Source organism: Salvelinus fontinalis, chromosome 25 (assembly GCF_029448725.1).
Source record: "Salvelinus fontinalis isolate EN_2023a chromosome 25, ASM2944872v1, whole genome shotgun sequence".
NCBI lineage: Eukaryota > Metazoa > Chordata > Actinopteri > Salmoniformes > Salmonidae > Salvelinus > Salvelinus fontinalis.
Window position 1 is genome coordinate 31,570,726 of NC_074689.1, and position 21,666 is coordinate 31,592,391.

Here is a 21,666-nt window from a genome sequence, read left to right on the forward strand (position 1 = left end):
ATAACAAATCAGTAAAAAGCGTCTGCATTTCAAACATTCCCCAGAAGATGTCAGTATTTCGATTTGTATCACGTCGTCTGCTGTGTTGTTTGGACTAAACCATCACGTCAATGGGTGTTTTTTTGAGCTGTTGGTGAATAAAATCATGAGTTTATTTGTTAAATGCCATGCATTTCTAGGTTAATATGATAGTTTTCTATGTAGCTATCATGAACTGAACAAAAATAATACGTTCACCTAATATTTTATATTTTAAAACGGGTATGTCCTTCTTTCCCACAGCATGGTACAGACCAGTGTCATGGCTCCCTGAACAAGTAGATGAGCAAGGGATACCGGTTTTTTATTATGTTATAATTAGCTAGCTAGAGGTTTTTTATTCAGCGTTTGATAGCACTCTAGTTCTATCTACCTTTTTTCTCTGGTATTACTTTATATTTGAGAGAGGTAGTGAAACTAGTTTGTCAAAATGGCAGGGAGTAGCATGGCACAGAAAACATGGGAGCTACAAAACAGTATGCAGGAAGTTCAGAGCATAGATGAAATCTATAAATATGACAAAAAACAACAACAAGAAATCCTTGCTGCGAAGCCATGGACAAAGGAGTAAGTATACATTTTTATAGATCGTCAGTTGCTTTTCTTTGCAACTGTTTGCTAGTTCATTGTTGGACTGAGTTAACGTAGCTTGACCAGCTAGCTGCTAGCTAAATTGGCTAGCTAGTTAACATTTCAACAACGGGAATTCTCCCTACATTGCTAGCTAGCTGCTAATGTTAGCTAGCTAGCTGAACTGGCAGTAACAAATGCATGTCATTATTCCTTATGCATAATTCACACTACTATGATTGCTGTCCCGTAGTCATCAATACTTTAAGTATTGCAAGATCTCTGCTCTGGCGCTGCTGAAAATGGTGATGCACGCCAGGTCCGGGGGCAACCTAGAGGTGATGGGACTGATGCTGGGGAAAGTGGACGGGGAGACCATGAACATCATGGACAGCTTTGCCTTACCAGTGGAGGGCACAGAGACCCGGGTCAACGCGCAGGCTGCGGCTTATGAATACATGGCTGCCTACATTGAGAATGCCAAACAGGTAATATGACTGACTCCCGGAAGGGAGGGACATGTTTTTTGTCCTCAATGTTGCAGAAAAGGATTGATAAAACATATGATATTTTGGTGAGAACTGTTTATCACAAGGTAACATAGGTTCAACATGGTGTCCATTATCTCTTAATGGACACTCTCTTCATTGACTTGATGCTGATGCCATTTGGGAACTGTCAGGTTGGTCGGCTGGAGAACGCCATTGGCTGGTACCACAGTCATCCAGGCTACGGCTGCTGGTTGTCAGGTATCGATGTCAGCACTCAGATGCTCAACCAGCAGTTTCAAGAGCCCTTTGTGGCAGTGGTGGTGAGTACAGTGAAAGATCAACCTTAGCCCATAGTTCAATAGCTCAATACCTGCGAAATACCCATGTTTGAATTTCCATTTCCTTTCCTAAATACAGTACTTTGGTTTTCTTTTTGAATTTGCGGGTACAAAGTCATGCATGAGTAACTGAGAGGGGTGCAATCAGGTTTAGGCATCCCTTTAGTGGTTGTTGATGTATGGTAGTCGTTCACCAAGAGGCACGGGCAAATATTTGGCTTTTGTAACTGTAGATGCTATTTGCACTTGATTGGATTCGCAGTGCTCCAGTCCCAAGGGCATAGGGTAATTAAGTGTGTACTTTGAATACACTGGCAGCAGTAGTTAAGAAAAAAACTTCACACCTGGTGGCCGGCTTGGGGTGATCTCTAGAGACTGTCTGACCTCAGAATGCATTTTCCTGTTCTACTGTATCTGTTTCCCTCCCAGATTGACCCCACTCGCACCATATCTGCAGGGAAAGTCAATCTTGGCGCCTTCAGAACATATCCCAAAGTAAGGAGTAAAATGTGTTTATTGCAATTATTTCAGTCTTTATCTGTATTACATTAGACAAGTTGGGTACAAAATTACTGCAAAAAATATTCCACTCATAAATACATATCATTTTTGTACAGTATTTATTACCCATACAACTTGGAACACTTATTTTTAAGATTTTCTTGTATCTATAATAAATAATATTATGATTAATTGTCAATCTTGTGTTAATTGTCTCCATTCCTTAATTGGCTAATTCCTTAATGGATAGCTGAGTGTCTCTATCAAATGGGGCTAATATTTTAAGACCACATTTCCTCTCTCTAAATATCAATTTATCAATGAGTCTAATAATTGTCTGTGTTTTCAGGGTTACAAACCTCCTGATGAAGGACCCTCTGAGTATCAGACCATTCCCCTGAACAAGATTGAAGACTTCGGTGTGCACTGCAAACAGTGAGTCCTGTTGGACATTTAACTGGCAGAATGTTTAGGCACACAAATTATCTTAAGCATCATCTTGCAAATTGTCTATGTATAACCATGACAAATTACTTAAAATAAAAACGTGTTTAGGTTGATGTAGCCTATAACAAATAAAAAGGTAATATATTCTTCATTTAATTGACATTGTGTAATTTGTTTAGGTATTATGCCCTGGAGGTGACTTATTTCAAGTCTTCCCTCGACCGGAAATTACTGGAGCTCCTCTGGAATAAATACTGGGTCAACACTCTGAGCTCTTCAAGTCTTCTGACGGTAAGTGTTTGGAATATAACTCTATATCAAGCAATGTTCAAGAACACTTTACAATGAGATATCTAACAATTCAATGCAGAATCAAGGGTCAGTTGAAGTAGAGGTCTTGCATATGAATAAAAATCCCTCTGTTTATTTAGATTGTTATTAATAGCCATTTTATGTTTTTTTTTAAGTCTGTAAACAGATTTACAAACATGGGTTAATTAATATGACTGAGACCACCACGATAACCTGCAAACAAATAATCCATGCGTTGGAGATGTGACACAGATGTCGCTGTGGTTCACTATGGATCATCTCCCTTATTGCCAGTACATTCTAGAGATTGAAAGCCCCAGTGAATTCCCATTGTGGATGTCGCCGCTCTGGCTAAACAGTCTAAAGGCAACAGACTATCCAAACAGTGCACTCTGGGCATTCTGGATTAAGATGGATTGACTAGTTGTCAGGAATTGGCTGCTCCATTGGCGAAGGGCTTTGTCAGTGACTACACTGTTACCACAGTCTGGGCCCCTGTCATTGTCTCCTATTTACCTGCTCTGTGGAAAACACGGCCTCACCTTAGGCAAACCTTTTCACGAACCCTTTTCACTGCGACTTGGCAAGCCATTTAAGCCTTTATCAAGTTCGGCATACTTGTATTGAATGTCTCAGTAGCGGTGAAGAAAATAGGTGCTGGTGAAAATGTGCATGAACATTCTCCCTGGTAAAGGTGTGTGTGTGTGGAAAGAAAGAAAGCCCACACACGGACCAGTATATAGGCTACTGCTTCCACGCACTTTGATTAACCTAATTGTATACTTTCGTCTGATCATGCTACATGACAATATAACATAGGTACATAATCCAATGTGTGTGACCTTGTGTCCGCAGAACTCAGAATACACCACAGGCCAGGTGTTTGACCTGTCTGAGAAGCTGGAGCAGTCGGAGGCTCAGCTGGGAAGAGGAAGCTTCATGCTGGGTCTGGACACACACGACAGGAAGTCTGAGGACAAACTGGCCAAAGCCACACGAGACAGGTAAGGCAACACAGTTTAGATCATGTTTATTAGGCATTTTGGCTAACTTATTGATTTGGCATTCAGTACCAGACCTCGGGTTATTTAGTGATTGATTCATAGCGTGATTCTCTAATATTTTCATGGTCAATAGTTTGTTGACATAGAAGCATACATCACCGTATGTTTTGTTTAGGCCTAGGTATTGACTGACTGACTGGATTGTTGATAATTCGTCATTTACTGTTTGATGATTGCTGATATTATTGAAAACTGTAAACCAATTTGAGATGCTGTTAAACTCCACAGTAGTGAAATAAACAGCTGACTAAGTGAAATCAATTGTCATTAATCTGTCTTATGTTATTGTCTGATGAATGCCATCAATGGAAAATCTAAATCTCTGTGGTCTGCTTAGGCCTTTAAAGTATCCAATATCCCTATTATTACGATATGTTTTGTAACCATTTTGATCACACATTATTTGTGTGTAGATGTGATAAGAATGATTAGTTACTTTTTTAGCTGGTGGCATGTCCTACCTAACTAATCAGTGGCTGCTTATTTATACAATAGCTGGGATTTCTTGAGTTTCTCCCGTGAATGCGACACCTGTCTGTTTATTAATCTGACCGGTCTGTTGATTGATTAGTCATCTTTGTCACCTCTTCATGTCCAGAGCAAAACTTCACTTTCCTTTTTTCCCCTGGCTATTCTAGCTGCAAGACGACCATTGAGGCGATCCATGGTCTGATGTCTCAAGTCATCAAGGATAAGCTCTTCAATCAAATCAACACGTCTGCCAACTAAGCCAAAAACGGCCCAAGTTGAGTTCACCCCTCGTGTGTGTATTACTGTGTATGTTTAGCATTTAGATTCTTGTTAGTAGAATGATCTGTCACTTATTATCTGAAGAAAGTTAGTGAATGATTGATATCAACTTATGTGTGTAGGTAAATAAATAGTGGCGTTTAAAGTCTATCTACGTTCGAGATTTATTTCCTTGACTAAAGTTTTCAGTGAAGTATTCCTGAGGTTGATGAACCATATTGTTTTAACTGAAATTGCTTTTCATTAAGCGTACACTAAATAATGTAGATTTCTTATTTTTGAATGCTTGCAGACATTTGAACGGTATGCTCCATTGGGTTCAGCATGACACAGTGCTGTTGCATTGTCATGTCCCATGGCTGTTTGGCATTGGCTGGAGTAGAGTACAACCTAACACTTTAACAAAGACCATGGTTATATATTTCTCCATTACAAAATCTACAACCAGTTAGCCAGTCATTTCAACTCTGGCCAATCATAGCATTAAATAATGTAACAACAAACTCAAGCCTCTGCATCGGCTCAAACGTAAACACTGGCTGGCATGGTGGAGATATCTCTGCGGAGTGGCTCTCGGCGCAGGTTGTCTCAATGGTACACAGTCCTTCAGGGTGACGGAGTCGTCAAGCTGCGCCGCAGCCCAGAAACAGGAGCCGTGCACACGAGTCTATTCACGCAACCCGTCTGCTCTTCATCGAAGCAGACACTCAGTCTGCCTTTCCTTACACATAGCAGCCCTGGCACACTTTCATGTAATAATACTTTTTTTCTTGTAGTATTGTACTGGTGGAATGTATATTTTTGATGCATTGCAGAGGCACGGAACCATATTTGGGGCACATTGAATGGGTCTGCATTTTGTCATGTACATGGGCTTCGGCACCAATTCTTGTAATGATTTTCTTTTTACATTATTATAGTAGGTGAGGTGTGTATCCTAATGTGGTGTTTCAGAAAGAGGACACTTATTGAATAGTGTTTAATGCAATTTGTGAATTTTGGAATTAACAAGCGAACAATTGGCTTACCCCTCACATGGTCCATTGAATCCACTGTAGCTAGTGGTTTTGCCAAACCTTTAAGTGTATTACAGTACTGTTACTGTAAGAGCTAAATACTGTTATGGCTAGATTCTCTACGAGTATATGGAATGTGCTTTCTTAGTAATGGTTTTACCTAATGCAAGGTTTGTAAAATGATCATTTAAATATAAGACCAGTGTTCCGTACTGAATGCATTGGACTTAGGCCTGCATGTAAATCTTATAATCAACACCAGATGAACATTTCTATGCAACAGTGGAAACTAGTAAATGTGAATTCCAATGAAAGCCAAGCATTCAATACTATTGCAATGTAAGTTACATTTATTTTCATTAAGCATACATTAAATATGCTTCCTATTATCCAAATCGTCCATGAAACAGTGAAATTCCACCTAATTTGGTGAATTAATTGGAATAATAAACAGGGGTGATGTAATCCTGTTTTAAAAAACTAACTGTAGGTCTGAGAACAGAGGATTGATAAGGCTAAAGATGAATAGATATTTATCACTAGGCCCTTATAGGCCCTGTTTACTTTGGATCTCAGAACACAATCAACAAGCGTGGTGTAGTGAAGGGGATTGGACTTCACTGGTTGCCCTAAAGGGGAGCTATGTTTGGGGGGGAAATAAGGGCCCATAGCTCTACATTTCCTCCCTGCCAAGTGCTCTGCATGCATAAGTGGAGGCAAGTCATTCAGTCGCAGGAAGCCCGGGCCCTGACATTATATAACAATGCACGGGTCACTGCTGAAACTTACTGAGCCAATCGCACTGTGACCCCCGGCCTGCTTGGCGCGTTATACGCATTATTACTGGGAGCAATGTGATCTTGGCTGGGGAGAAGTGGGACAGCATTCAGCCCAGAAAGTTGGAGAAACTGATAAACATGGTGTCGGGTTACCTCATGTACAAGTCTGCAGGCAATAGAGACCTGACCTCAGGGGTAGCTGCAAGATCGTTACTAAATTCACTCTGTTTTACTGTTTATGTGTGTATGTCTGTCTGCCTTTCTGTCTGTTTGACATCTTCCACACTCTTTGATCTTTATTTAACCTTTGACCTCATATAATCCTGGATCATGGACATAAAATGTTTTACATTTCACCACTGAAAAGGCAAAACAGTTTTTATTTCAGAGGTCAATACCACACAAGTAGCTGATCATTAGAAAGGTACATAAAATACTACATGATTTATGGTGTTTGAATGGAATTGTTTTCTGGCTATTTCTGAAGAAAGGAAAAGTGCTGAATGGAATTTAGCTTGTTTGATTCTGGCTTTCTCTATATTTATCCAATATTTCTTTTTATATACTCAGCCAGAAAAGTATGGCCCAAAGGTATTTAAGTGTGAAATGCAATCCAATTCACAAATATTTTGGATGCATATATAACAATTTGGAAGATCTAGATACAAATGGCAAAAAACTGTGGTTCACAGAGAAATGAACAATCTAAAGGAAATGTTTTGTTTTCTTACCTGAATGCTGACTGCAGCAATAATGTAATGCACTGCACAGCCAATTAATTTCTGCCAAAACCATGTAATTCATCTACCACTTCCTTTGTGAATTCCTATGTTTGTTCTAGATCCAGTTACGTTTGGGTTCATTTTTAACTGAAATGTACTATAAAAAAAATGAAATTAATTTATATCCTCAAGTTTTGGGGCACGGTAATTTTTTTTCACATTAATAACGGCCTGTGTTTTGGTCATTTTTCACATAACTGTCATAATCGGGGAAAAAAAGTTTTTGTAGTTAAATATAACAGAGCGTTGACAAGAATTACAGGTGTATACAGGCAACCATTGTAAGTAATTAGTAATGAGCAGAATAGCAATCTATCTTTCTGACTGCTACTGCACATGGTGCACAATTTGATTGACACAGTTTGTAAACAGCTCATGCTCGAAAAACTCAAATAAATCCGTGGTTGTTAATTAGCGTACTAGTAAGCAATCTGTTACTATTCCAATATAGTAGAGAAAGGAAAGTAACAGTATCTGCATAAAATATATTTTTATTGCATAGAAAAGTATGCAGATGAGCTGCGCAGTCTGCACGCTCATCTGTGTTATTCCCATGGCAACCATTCCCAACAAGGATATCCACACACGAGTGTAAACTTTCACCTCATCTCACCCCGCATCTTTAGCATTAGTCTCTTTTATCATCAAATTACAAGGACACGTGCATATACTACAGTGGTAGGTAGATTTGTATGTAGTTTGAAAGCCTGTTTTTTGGCTAGCTAGCGCTGACAGCTTTGTTGAAAGGCTAAAGTTAGTTGCCTTGCTAGTTTGTTGTTTATGTCTACCGTTATCTACAGTACTAGTAACAGTAGTAGTAATAGTTAGCTAGTTAGCTAACGTAGGTTGCTACAGAGAATTTATGTATGTGACTTTGTGTTTATCTTGTAAGTTAACAGCTGCTTGTGCCAGTTGTTTTGAACGTGATTAACTGCTGTCCGTCCAGTCCCGAGGGCTTCACTGACCTTGCAGCTGCACAGTGGAGATCTCATCTAAATCGATCAGGGGCGCTCCATGTCAACTCAGCCTCATGCTCAGAGATCAAGTTTAGAAAAGACTTGCTGTCACATTCAGATCTGTGTGTGCGTGTATTTCTCTCTCAACATAAGTGTGTGCATACCACTGGAACTAAGGCATGTGTGCATACCACTGGAACTGAGGCATGTGTGCATACCACTGGAACTGAGGCATGTGTTCATACCACTGGAACTGAGGCATGTGTGCATACCACTGGAACTGAGGCATGTGTTCATACCACTGGAACTGAGACATGTGTTCATACCACTGGAACTGAGGCATGTGTGCATACCACTGGAACTGAGACATGTGCATACCACTGGAACTGAGGCATGTGTTCATACCACTGTAACTGAGACGTGTGCATACCACTGTAACTGAGGCATGTGTGCATACCACTGGAACTGAGGCATGTGTGCATACCACTGGAACTGAGGCATGTGTTCATACCACTGTAACTGAGACGTGTGCATACCACTGGAACTGAGACATGTGTTCATACCACTGGAACTGAGGCATGTGTGCATACCACTGGAACTGAGACATGTGCATACCACTGGAACTGAGGCATGTGTTCATACCACTGTAACTGAGACGTGTGCATACCACTGGAAGTGAGACATGTGCATACCACTGGAACTGAGGCATGTGTTCATACCACTGTAACTGAGACGTGTGCATACCACTGGAACTGAGACATGTGTTCATACCACTGGAACTGAGACATGTGTTCATACCACTGGAACTGAGGCATGTGTGCATACCACTGGAACTGAGGCATGTGTTCATACCACTGGAACTGAGGCATGTGTTCATACCACTGGAACTGAGGCATGTGTGCATACCACTGGAACTGAGGCATGTGTGCATACCACTGGAACTGAGGCATGTGTTCATACCACTGGAACTGAGACATGTGTGCATACCACTGGAACTGAGACATGTGTTCATACCATTGGAACTGAGACATGTGTGCATACCACTGGAACTGAGACATGTGTTCATATCATTGGAACTGAGACATGTGTTCATACCACTGGAACTGAGACATGTGTGCATACCACTGGAACTGAGGCATGTGTGCATACCACTGGAACTGAGGCATGTGTGCATACCACTGGAACTGAGGCATGTGTTCATACCACTGGAACTGAGACGTGTGCATACCACTGGAACGGAGGCATGTGTGCATACCACTGGAACTGAGGCATGTGTGCATACCACTGGAACTGAGACGTGTTCATACCACTGGAACTGAGGCATGTGTTCATACCACTGGAACTGAGGCATGTGTTCATACCACTGGAACTGAGACATGTGTTCATACCACTGGAACGGAGACATGTGTGCATACCACTGGAACTGAGGCATGTGTTCATACCACTGGAACTGAGGCAGAGAGGAAAAGGAATAAAGTCTTGTTTAGATGGCCTGCTTGAGGAATAGATGGTCTGAGGAATAGATGGCCTGCTTGGGGAATAGATGAACACCTTAAGGAATAGATGGCCTGCTTGGGGAATAGATGGCCTGCTTGAGGAATAGATGGCCTGCTTAAGGAATAGATGGCCTGCTTGAGGAATAGATGGCCTGCTTGAGGAATAGATGGCCTGCTTGGGGAATAGAAGACCTGCTTGGGTAATAGATGGCCTGCTTGGGGAATAGATGGCCTGCTTGAGGAATAGATGGACCTAATTACCACAAATTGAGTGCCCATCCCACATTTGCACCTCTCATCCTTCATTTCTGGTGTAAAGCCAGTTGTGAGAATAAAATTGACCAGCTAATGCTTTTAGCAGCAGTTACCGGTGCTGACTTTGACAAATGCTATCAGCTTCCTTTTATACACATTCAGTTTCATTTAGGCATAGCTATATTCCACTTTACTTCAATGAGCACCTAATATCACAAATATTTAATTGAGGAAATATACACTGCTCAAAAAAATAAAGGGAACACTAAAATAACACATCCTAGATCTGAATGAATTAAATATTCTTATTAAATACTTTTTTCTTTACATAGTTGAATGTGCTGACAACAAAATCACACAAAAATTATCAGTGGAAATCAAATTTATCAACCCATGGAGGTCTGGATTTGAGGTCACACTCAAAATTAAAGTGGAAAATCACACTACAGGCTGATCCAACTTTGATGTAATGTCCTTAAAACAAGTCAAAATGTGGCTCAGTAGTGTGTGTGGCCTCCACGTGCCTGTATGACCTCCCTACAATGCCTGGGCATGCTCCTTATGAGGTGGCGGATGGTCTCCTGAGGGATCTCCTCCCAGACCTGGACTAAAGCATCCGCCAACTCCTGGACAGTCTATGGTGGATGGAGCGAGACATGATGTCCCAGATGTGCTCAATTGGATTCAGGTCTGGGGAACGGGCGGGCCAGTCCATAGCATCAATGCCTTCCTCTTGCAGGAACTGCTGACACACTCCAGCCACATGAGGTCTAGCATTGTCTTGCATTAGGAGGAACCCAGGGCCAACCGCACCAGCATATGGTCTCACAAGGGGTCTGAGGATCTCATCTCGGTACCTAATGGCCGTCAGGCTACCTCTGGCGAGCACATGGAGGGCTGTGCGGCCCCCCAAAGAAATGCCACCCCACACCATGACTGACCCACCGCCAAACCGGTCATGCTGGAGGATGTTGCAGGCAGCAGAACGTTCTCCACGGCGTCTCCAGACTCTGTCACGTCTGTCACATGTGCTCAGTGTGAACCTGCTTTCATCTGTGAAGAGCACAGGGCGCCAGTGGCAAATTTGCCAATCTTGGTGTTCTCTGGCAAATGCCAAACGTCCTGCACGGTGTTGGGCTGTAAGCACAACCCCCACCTGTGGACGTCGGGCCCTCATACCACCCTCATGGAGTCTGTTTCTGACCGTTTGAGCAGACACATGCACATTTGTGGCCTGCTGGAGGTCATTTTGCAGGGCTCTGGCAGTGCTCCTCCTGCTCCTCCTTGCACAAAGGCGGAGGTAGCGGTCCTGATGCTGGGTTGTTGCCCTCCTACAGCCTCCTCCACGTCTCCTGGTGTACTGGCCTGTCTCCTGGTAGCGCCTCCATGCTCTGGACACTACGCTGACAGACACAGCAAACCTTCTTGCCACAGCTCGCATTGATGTGCCATCCTGGATGAGCTGCACTACCTGAGCCACTTGTGTGGGTTGTAGACTCCGTCTCATGCTACCACTAGAGTGAAAGCACCGCCAGCATTCAAAAGTGACCAAAACATCAGCCAGGAAGCATAGGAACTGAGAAGTGGTCTGTGGTCACCACCTGCAGAACCACTCCTTTATTGGGGGTGTCTTGCTAATTGCCTATAATTTCCACCTGTTGTCTATTCCATTTGCACAACAGCATGTGAAATTTATTGTCAATCAGTGTTGCTTCCTAAGTGAACAGTTTGATTTCACAGAAGTGTGATTGACTTGGAGTTACATTGTGTTGTTTAAGTGTTCCCTTTATTTTTTTGAGCAGTGTATATTTTTGAAAAGGACAGACATTTTCTGTGGCATAACTCCAATGACAGCTAGTTCATGTGTTTCCCTTGTTCAGATGTTTCTGGTGGTTGTTCTGTGAGCGCTTGACTGAAGTTGGAAAGGATTCCACTCTGAAGCAGTGTCTGTGACGAACCATCATGGTCCGCCTCACCATGGATCTGATTGCCAAATCCAGCAACCATTTCAAAAACAAGAGAAGTTACTCCCTCCCAACGTACCTCAAGAAACTCACTCACCTGAACTTCTCCAACAGGAACATAGAGGGCATTGTAAGTACGATATCACAAGACATACTACAGTTACCCAAATTAATATAGGCTAGCTATGTTTTGTTTCTGTGCTTCTCTCTTTTAGCTTCTAATGGTAGGGATTAGGAATGCACCGATATGACATTTTTGGTCGATACCGATATCCAATATTTTCCTTGAGGCCTTTTAAGCAATCTAGTACAGTTAAATAGTTGAAACACACACACACACACACACACACACACACACACACTGACCAAAAAGTTATTTTGTTGGAATTTACGTATGTCCCATTACCAGTAAAACATAATCAAGACCTATTTCTTTCACTTACTTGCTGTGCTGTTTCGTTGTTCATTTGTTCAGTCGTTTCATTCTCAACCAGAATTTCATCATACATGTCAAGCAGTGAAGTTTCAGCTCTGTACGTGGCCTCTCTTCCTCGGTGCGCACTGTCACTGTGTCTGTTTCCATCTTGTCCAGCTGTGTCTGTAACATTTCACGTAAACCATGTTTCGTGTCTGCATCGAAGTAGCGGTCCTTGTACCTAGCATTGAGTATGGTGGCGACACGGTAAAGAGGCTCAGAGAGAATGCCACCGAATCGCTTGTTCACAGCCTCGAGTACTTTTGTAAAGTTAGCCCCACGGTCTGTTTGCAGTTTTGTTGAGCAGGCGTTTCAGTGCCATGACAAAGGGTTCGCTTATTTCTCGACTCAGTTGTTCAAATGGCGCTAGGAGTGTGTTCATGTTTCCAAGTTTTAAACATGTTCTCAAATACCATTGAAATGGCAGCAGCGGTATGAGAACCAGCACATTCTTGAGCATGCAATACGGCTCTCCTCAGTACGAAATCCTCGTTCACCCACTGTGCTGTCAGACTCAGCATACTCATGGGGCTGCCATCGCTGATCCAAATGTCAGTCGTGAAGCTAATAGCAGTGACGCCCATAGCAAGTAGCTCATAAATGTGCGTTTCAACAATACTGTGTAACTCTGGTAGGGCAACATCTGAAAAATAGCGCCTACTTGGTATTGTGTACCGGGGCTCAGAAGTGCTCGACCAGTCAGCGAAAGCAAACATCATCCACGACAGAGAACGGTTGATTGTCAAGGGCAATGAATTCCGTTGTGTTGGCGTTAATGGATTTCATCTTTGAGTTGTCTCGCTGAAATGTTCTTAGTCTTTCAAATGACTGCTCAACTTGAACTTGTTTAGTTGTTGGAAGTGTTCGCTTAGTATTTTTCTGCTTTTGTTCTGTGTAGCGCTGTGTATTTCTTGTGGTGTCATTACGTCATCTAGAGGAAAAAGAAACGCACACCTATTTAGGCGAGGTGCTGGCTAGTGGAGTGGAACACTTGAAAATAAAGGAGAGCCGCACACTCTAAGAGCTCAGATGCAAAAATTGAATGTCCAACGTTTCGACAGGCAAGCTGTCTTCATCAGGGTTTATTTTCAAGTCATTACGTCATCTACCTATGTTATATGGGTATGCACGTCAGCTTTGACATCGGTTTTGCACATCAGCGTTAAACTAGACATCGGGCCGATGTTGGCATTTTTAGCTAATATCGTCCGTTTACGATATGCTTACCGATATATCGTGCGTTCCTAGTAGGGATATCTTCTTTGTTTGTTGCAGGACGATCTCTCCATGTGCAGAAACCTCACAGTCCTCTACCTGTACGACAATCAGATCAGCCAGATCTGCAACCTGGGTTTTGCCTCCAACCTCACTCACCTATACATGCAGAACAACAACATCACTCATATAGATAACCTCTCCAGCCTGCAGAAGCTTTCCAAACTGTGAGTTGGAGCTTGTCCAGTTTAAATGGATATTTAGAGATGTTGGCAATGATTGGCCCGTTATCTACTTCCCTGCCGATAGATGAACTCGATGATACCATTTTCATGTCTCTACGTGCAGTTTGAAGGAAGTTGCTAACTGGCGTTAGCACAATTTCTAACTAGTGTTAGCGCAATGACTGGAAGTCTATGGCAACAGCTAACATGCTAGCTGTTCCTGTAGACTTCCAGTCACTGCGCTAACGCTACTTAGCATTGGCACGTGAAAATAACTCTAAATTCCTTCATACTGGACGAAAAGGTAAAATCCAGAAGTTCATCTATATCTGGGGAAGTAGATAAAGTGCTTAATTGACTAAATCCCAAACTATCCCTTTAAATGTATGATGTCTGTGGTAAAACTTTGGAGATATATTCAACTGTCTATGACTGTCTGTGTGCATGTGTCCATGTTTCTCCATTCGCCCGTGTTTTTGTCTTGGCGTGCATGAGTGTATATCTCTTACGTTTGTGTGTGTGTCTCTCTGTGCCATATCAGGTACCTGGGGGGAAACAGCATCACGGTGGTGGAGGGGTTAGAGGAGCTGGGGGAGCTGAAGGAGCTCCACATGGAGGGCCAGAGACTCCCCAGTGGAGAGAAGCTGCTCTTTGACCCCAGGACTCTCCTCTCCCTCGCTGTAAGACACACTAAAACTTACTGTATGTTTCCCAGTCTAAACAGTGTGCGCATATATTCTAAATACATTTTGTGACAGTTATGTTAGTTTTTGTGTTCGGCAGCATTTGGCAGGGTTTTTTCGGCTGTTCGAGCACACAACATTTTTTCTTGAGGCAAGCCAACGTTCGGTAGCCGAAGTCTACGTCCCTTCGTTGGTGATTGAGCAACAGTAGGGATTCTTCAATGACGTGTTTGTTGTCATTCAACGAGAGATTACTAGTTTTCATGCACACTTTTTCACTTGAGAAATACTGCACCGAACATCTTAGATGAAAAATTGCGCGACTAAGACAGACTCCTTGATTTATCTTAGATCGATTCTGACTATTTTGAGGAAGTGTAGCTGTATGTTATTGCTAAGCCATCTCAAAAGGCACAAAAAGTAATATTGGCACTTTTTTCTTGTTTTTCAAGCAAATTTATTTTTAAGGGAGTATGCGAGGCACAGACGTTCGCTTCGCCTATTTATTTATTTATTTATTTATTTTATTTCACCTTTATTTAACCAGGTAGGCTAGTTGAGGTCAAGTTCCCATTTTCAACTGCGATCTGGCCAAGATAAAGCATAGCAATTCGACACATACAATAACACAGAGTTACACATGGAATAAACAAAACATACAGTCAATAATACAGTAGGGGTGAAAAAAGAAAAAAAAGTCTATATACAATGAGTGCAAATTAGGTAAGTTAAGGCAATTAACAGGCCATGGTGGCGAAGTAATTACAATATAGCAATTAAACACTGGAATGGTAGATGTGCAGAAGATGAATGTGTAAGTAGAGATACTGGGGTGCAAAGGAGCAAGATAAATAAATAAATACAGTAGGGGATGAGGTAGGTAGATAGATGGGGTGTTTACAGATGGGCTATGTGCAGTGATCTGTAAGCTGCTCTGACAGCTGGTGCTTAAAGATAGTTAGGGAGATATGAGTCTCCAGCTTCAGAGATTTTTGCAGTTCGTTCCAGTCATTGACAGCAAAGAACTGGAAGGAAAGACGACCAAAGGAGGAATTGGCTTTGGGGGTGACCAGTGAGATATACCTGCTGGAGCGCGTGCTACGAGTGGGTGCTGCTATGGTGACCAGTGAGCTGAGATAAGGCGGGGCTTTACCTAGCAGAGACTTGTAGATAACCTGTAGCCAGTGGGTTTGGCGACTAGTATGAAGTGAAGGCCAACCAACGAGAGCGTACAGGTCGCAATGGTGGGTAGTGTATGGGGCTTTGGTGACAAAACGGATGGCACTGTGATAGGCTGCATCCAGTTTGTTGAGTAGAGTGTTGGAGGCTATTTTATAGATGACATCACCGAAGTCGAGGATTGGTAGGATGGTCAGTTTTACGAGGGTATGTTTGGCAGCATGAGTGAAGGATGCTTTGTTGCGATATAGGAAGCCGATTCTAGATTTAATTTTGGATTGGAGATGCTTAATGTTAGTCTGGAAGGAGAGTTTACAGTCTAACCAGACACCTAGGTATTTGTAGTTGGCCACGTATTCTAAGTCAGAGCCGTCCAGAGTAGTGATGCTGGACGGGCGAGCAGGTGCGGGCAGTGATCGGTTGAAGAGCATGCATTTAGTTTTACTTGCGTTTAAGAGCAGATGGAGGCCAGAGAAGGAGAGTTGTATGGCATTGAAGCTCGTCTGGAGGTTTGTTAACACAGTGTCCAAAGAGGGGCCAGAAGTATAGTTTGCCTAGGAGCAAGACAAACCTAGTATGCAGACGCCTTAACACACCAACTACATCACCAACCACATCCTATAGTAAAGGAGATTGTTTCAGCTCATTTCACACCACAATTGACAACTGAAATGCAAGTTATGCACCAGGATTCCACCATAGATCTCACGTTGCTCTGTATTGGTAACCTCATAATTTCCACCCTCTTGAGCAATAAGACCATATATGTTCACGACCTGCATTATGTGCTTGTCTGGCAAAGGTCTCTTAGATTTCCATAAGGCCAGTGGTCCCTGTAAAAGTGGTATTGTGCTGGGTTTGATGATGTCAAAGAGAGCTCTGTGGCACTTTCTGGTCTCACAGATCAACCATGGCTGTTTACTCCTTAGACTCTGGTTAAACAAACTGCAAATCTCACATTCTTGTTGATTTTGATAATTAAAGAAATTGCAGTGCAAATGTAAAAGCTCCCGCTTTTTATCAACAGCTCTAGTTAAAGGAAGTGAAACTAAGACAAATATCAAATTTCAATAGCAGTATTTAATAGAACCATTATAGAACCAAAGCAATCTGTTGAACCATTTTACAGGCGTACTCAAGGGACAATAATATATACTGGTTGTAAATATTATTAAGTAGTTTTTCAAATGTTTCACTTATCTTTGCAGGAATCTCTAGGTGTCTTGAATATCAATAAGAACAACATAGATGATGTCAGAGATCTCGCCATTCTAAAGAAACTCACACATTTCTTTGCTGCAGACAACCAGCTCCAGGACATGCAGGTAAGAACTCCTACGTTTCCTCATGAAAGCACTGCTAGAGATGGAGTTAGCTAATACCAGTCACTACTTACTCTACTCTTACCCTACGTGACAAAAGTGTAAACTGTGAGCGTACCGTGCGATCGAAAAAGAACCCACACCACATCACAGAAGCGATGTGTGCCGGGGTGTATTCAAATCAACACGCGGACTATAAGCAGATCAGGGTAACATGAACATAGCAGCGCTGCTCTCTGTAAGTGATGTGTGAAATGATATGGAGAGCAGGGTGCTAAAGAACCAAATCCTGCAAATCCCGCCAGAGGTTCACAGTCTCTGCAACTCGCACAAGGTTAGAATTATTCAACAAATCAGTGGCCTGGTCCCCTAGGACTGCCCTCGCTGACAGCTTTAAACAAGCGCAAGTTTCTCTCCTTCCTTAGAAGGCTGATTTTTCCTCTTTCTCTGTGAGTACAGCATTTGATTTCGCCTCCCCAGCAGCACCACTAAACTTGATGGGAGATTCATTTGAAGCAGAGATATGGTTTCTGTTCGCTGTGTTGACCTTGAAAAACGACCTGCTGTGCGTTTTGTGACTCCACTTCTGAGGAAAATACTTTTTCTCTCTCTGTGGATCTGAAAGGCTAGATGGTTGAACTCTTTTTAAAAGGATGTCTCTTCATCCATGCTATAATGTCACTTTGGGACACAGCATTGAAGCCCACCGTTAGCGTGGGTAACATTGGCACTCAACACAATGATATTCCACTGAGCAGAGCAACCTTTTGCAGGTAATTGCTGTACATGTGTCAGAGGGAGCTCTCATGTTCTCATATTTAGTGGATATCTCCTTTAATTTATACAACCCCTCTTCCATTATTGATCCTGCAAAGACAGGACCGTGAAGGATCAATCCCGCCTTCAACCCAGTGTGGTCAGAATCAAGAGGAAGCATTATAGATTTTTAAAATATATTATGACAGGCAGTCAGCCAGGGTGACAAATGGGCTGGTATCTACCGAGGCCGTTCACACGGCATGGGGCAGAGAGGACCAGAGAGGACGGACTAATTTAATCGCTGGTCAAATACAGGTTCATAACTGGCCTATCATTAAGTCCAGTGAGAAACCAGGGCCCAGCAGTTTAGCGCCGTGCAGTGCTCGTCCAGTCCGGGCTGCTCTAGTCTCCGCACTCCCGCAGGGGATGCAATTTGGCGCTGAGCCGCTCCTCGCAAAGGCCCTTGTGAGTGACAGCCCTGACACGATCATTTATCAAAGCCTGGGAGCGCGCCACGCCGAAGGGGTCCCCTCTGAACTGATTGCAGCGCGGGCTGGAAAAGTGGAAGCGCTTTGGCCGAGACAGGAAGGCAATGAACAATCAGAGCGCGTCCAGAGAGTATTCATATTTCCAGGCTTGGATTAATGTGCCTTTAGATAAACATACATTGCAGGACAGGCAACACGCTAGAGGAGCCGGTGGAAGGCGCCCGCAGGGAAAACTTGTTAGTCACACAACACCATTGTTTAAAAAAAAAAATGTAACTGCTGATGTGTTGTTTACACCTTTTCCCTTGGATTTTTCTCTTGGCAGTGCTACCTTTGAATTATGTATTACATTTTTTAGTTGATAGTAAGATTTTACCACTGGAGAGTGGTTTGTTTGATTACATTAATTATATGACATCTTATTCATTGTCGAAAGTACAGTCCGTAGACGCATTATAAATGGATACTATTGAGTGCTCCATTTTCACTTCCTCAAAGGTTAAAGTGCCATTTTGTTTCCCACACTTTGTCATGTAAAGACTGTACAGAGACTCCGCAATATAGTGTCTGACACCTTTACATTTGTAAGTACAGTATGTAAAACGTAAGTTTATCTGTATTTTTCTTGTATTCTATTTAGGACTTAGAGTTGGTGTTCAGCCAATGGCCTCAGCTGCATCGAATGGATTTGAGTGGAAATCCTGTGTGCCACAAACCCAAGTACAGAGACAGGCTGATAACTGTGTGCAAATGCCTGAGTGAGAAAATAGTTGTGTACATCCACCTAATGATCATAGGAATTTTATTATGCATTTCACATTATATGATGTTTCAGTAACTAATGCCTTTTATGTAATTCTCTACAATTACAGAAAATATATCACCTCTATAACACACAGGACGTAATTTATTTGTAGACGATGATAATGTTGTTTTTGTAGACGAGCTTGATGAGAAGGAAATTAATGAGTTGTCCAGGCAGTTCCTGATTAACTGGAAAGCGTCGAAAGACGCCAAGAAAAAACTGAAAGATGAAAGAATTATGACCGGCCAGATCACCTATCCCTTTACTGGTAAGATAATGTACTTTTATATATTTTTACATCATTCTGCTAGAGACATATACAAATATCTAAGAAATATTTTAAAAGAGACACTCACTTTGCACTTTAGAAATGTGCATATCCCATGTTACAGCCTCACAAACTTTGCTCCAAGGTCAACAACGCTCTCCCTACTCTGGTCCTGCTGTCTGTATGTCCGAAGTATCCTTAGAACTGTGACAAGGTGTGTGTATGACTTGCTTTGTATGACTGGCTTTGTTTGTGTTGCAGCAGACTTCCACATGGGCCCCCATCCTTCATCCGAAAATAACTACGCCAGCGTCCTGGGAAAGAGGAATCCTCCGGAGTGTGGGAGACCCAGCAGGAAGGTCCGCTCAGAACACTCACAACTGGACAGCGCAGCAATGAGGTGCCGTAACAATCTATAGTCCTATCACCCAGTGCAGCAGCAAAGGTTTTCACATCAAGATATCATCAATGCCTGTCACCAGTACAATCAATACAAAATGTTTTATTTGGTCATGTATTGTTACAGACAGTTTTAATACATCCATATGGGACACAAAAGAAACATTCAGTGTTTTTAGACTTTTCAATATGACAGATTTAGAATACAGTGGCTCTTCTACCCATGTCTGATAATTTATTAATTTATTCTTTAATTCAGACCAAAATTAGAGGCAAATGTATATTGTATCTCAGTTTGAATAAAACACGTGTATTTAGTTTAAATAAGAGATTTTAACATCAAGACGTTTAACTTAACTGCTTGTTTCCTTCCATTTGTATATACATGCTTGAGGAATGGCCTGCTATTAATTAGTCAAATGCTCTTCTTTCTTTTCATGCTAATAAATTGTTGTCTTCCCTGCTGTTGGCCTGGTGTTGACCATCAGTATCATATGAACAGTTAATTCAGGGCTTTCTCTTTAATAGCCAATTTACATATATTCCTTTCTACTTTTTCATACCACTCAAATATGAAGTATGAAGGGGCTGATAATCACTTACTTAGTCAGCTCTCTCTCTGTTCTCCCAGGCCACGGAACGTGAAGATCCCAGTGAGTGCGGGGCTGCTTAGTGATGTGGCCGACAATGCTAAAGTCTGCGGCCTGTGAGACGGACATGCCAGCTCTGCTAACACACATTCACTCTGGTGACCCTCAAACACACAGACACACACACACATACACTCTGGTGACCCTCTCACGTCTGACCCTTACACATAATATATAGCCAGTGCTTGACTTGGGCAGGAGCTCACTGGAGCTGAGTATGATGTAAATGTAAATGAGTACCAGCACCTAAAATGCACCTAAAATGTTCTAATGCTTGAGCTCCTGCACCTCTTATAGAATATTAGTAGATACTAGAAAGTATTGTGGAACTCCTGCAACTAAATATAAACAGTTCAGGAACCCAAAATGAGTACCGGCACCTATTCCAGTCCAAGTCAAGCACTGCACATAACCTCCCACTGCTATCACCACACATCAGGGGTGGACCTGACCCCTGACACACTCAATACGAAAGAGTCTACACTATGGTCTGTCACTGTCAGGGACTGGTGGACTGCAGTAGAGGCACTTTATGGTCATGTACTACTTTTGAAGTCTTCTTAAAATATTATGACAGAACAATAGCTGCCCTATAAAAACAGTGTCTGATATTATATCTATGTTTTTTTGGCCTTTGCCTGTTTGATGTTTGTTTTGTGTACCTGAGTGGACTTGATAAGAATTTTACAATACCTGGATTTTAGAGTGTAAGATCTGATGTGTTTATTTATGAAATGACTGAATGCCAAATAATGGTGTTTGGGTGTGTCCATGCTGGGAAGTCCAACTCACTTCATACAAATGGCTTTATTGGATTTTTACAAATACAATTTTCACCAATTTGGAAGTTATATCCCAGAACTCTGTCAAATAAGTCCACACGTAAATCCAATCTGAGTTTGTGTTTTATACAAATTAAATAACTTTTTTTTTAATTAATTTGAGTATAACTGCTATCTGTGTCCTTGATAGTGTAGTTTGTCTTTTTTTTCCTGCTGTATTAATGACATGTTTTGTGGAACATCGACCGTGCGTAATGATGTCAGATATGCACTTAATTGCCCACCATTGTCATAAAATAGTATTGTAGAATAAATGGGGAAGGTTTTAATTGGAACAGGAGCCTTCTTGTTATTATTTTTTTTAACAAAATAGTCATTGCAGAGCATCATATTATTTGACAAAAAAGCGTGATAGCCTAATGTCACTCCTTGCAGTCACTCCCTCATAATGTGGAAATAATACTCGCTGAGAGAGGACTAAAATTGCTTTGGCGTCTGAATGTGTTTTTAAAGACATGTCGGAGTAACCCCTAAAAGATGTGGGGTAATTAAGGAACGAAGCTTACTTAACCCTCTTTGCTTTACCTCATAATTAGTGGCCCGGAGCAATACTGTTACTCCATCCTTACAAAAACATTTTTTATTAAGAACAGTCTG

At 42.0% G+C, this 21,666-nt stretch overlaps 2 protein-coding genes across 3 annotated transcripts; both read left to right on the forward strand.

Moving 5' to 3' along the window:
* Positions 1 to 276: 276 nt before the first annotated feature.
* Positions 277 to 4,660, forward strand: LOC129823122 (COP9 signalosome complex subunit 5). Its single transcript, XM_055881886.1, has 8 exons — positions 277 to 606; positions 863 to 1,097; positions 1,292 to 1,420; positions 1,868 to 1,933; positions 2,289 to 2,374; positions 2,566 to 2,677; positions 3,554 to 3,702; positions 4,401 to 4,660. The coding sequence occupies exons 1-8, from the start codon at positions 470 to 472 to the stop codon at positions 4,489 to 4,491; spliced, it is 1,005 nt and encodes a 334-aa protein (XP_055737861.1). The 5' UTR covers positions 277 to 469; the 3' UTR covers positions 4,492 to 4,660.
* Positions 4,661 to 4,756: 96 nt separating this feature from the next.
* On the forward strand, positions 4,757 to 21,344 carry LOC129823121 (protein phosphatase 1 regulatory subunit 42-like). Of its 2 annotated transcripts, none has more exons than XM_055881884.1 (9): positions 4,757 to 7,767; positions 11,677 to 11,890; positions 13,511 to 13,677; positions 14,216 to 14,354; positions 16,745 to 16,861; positions 18,746 to 18,863; positions 19,047 to 19,178; positions 19,440 to 19,578; positions 20,209 to 21,344. In XM_055881884.1, the coding sequence occupies exons 2-9, from the start codon at positions 11,759 to 11,761 to the stop codon at positions 20,285 to 20,287; spliced, it is 1,023 nt and encodes a 340-aa protein (XP_055737859.1). In that variant the 5' UTR covers positions 4,757 to 7,767; positions 11,677 to 11,758; the 3' UTR covers positions 20,288 to 21,344. The 2 variants fall into 2 exon arrangements, with proteins under 2 accessions (XP_055737859.1, XP_055737860.1); XM_055881885.1 differs by having other exon boundaries at positions 19,443 to 19,578.
* Positions 21,345 to 21,666: the final 322 nt, after the last annotated feature.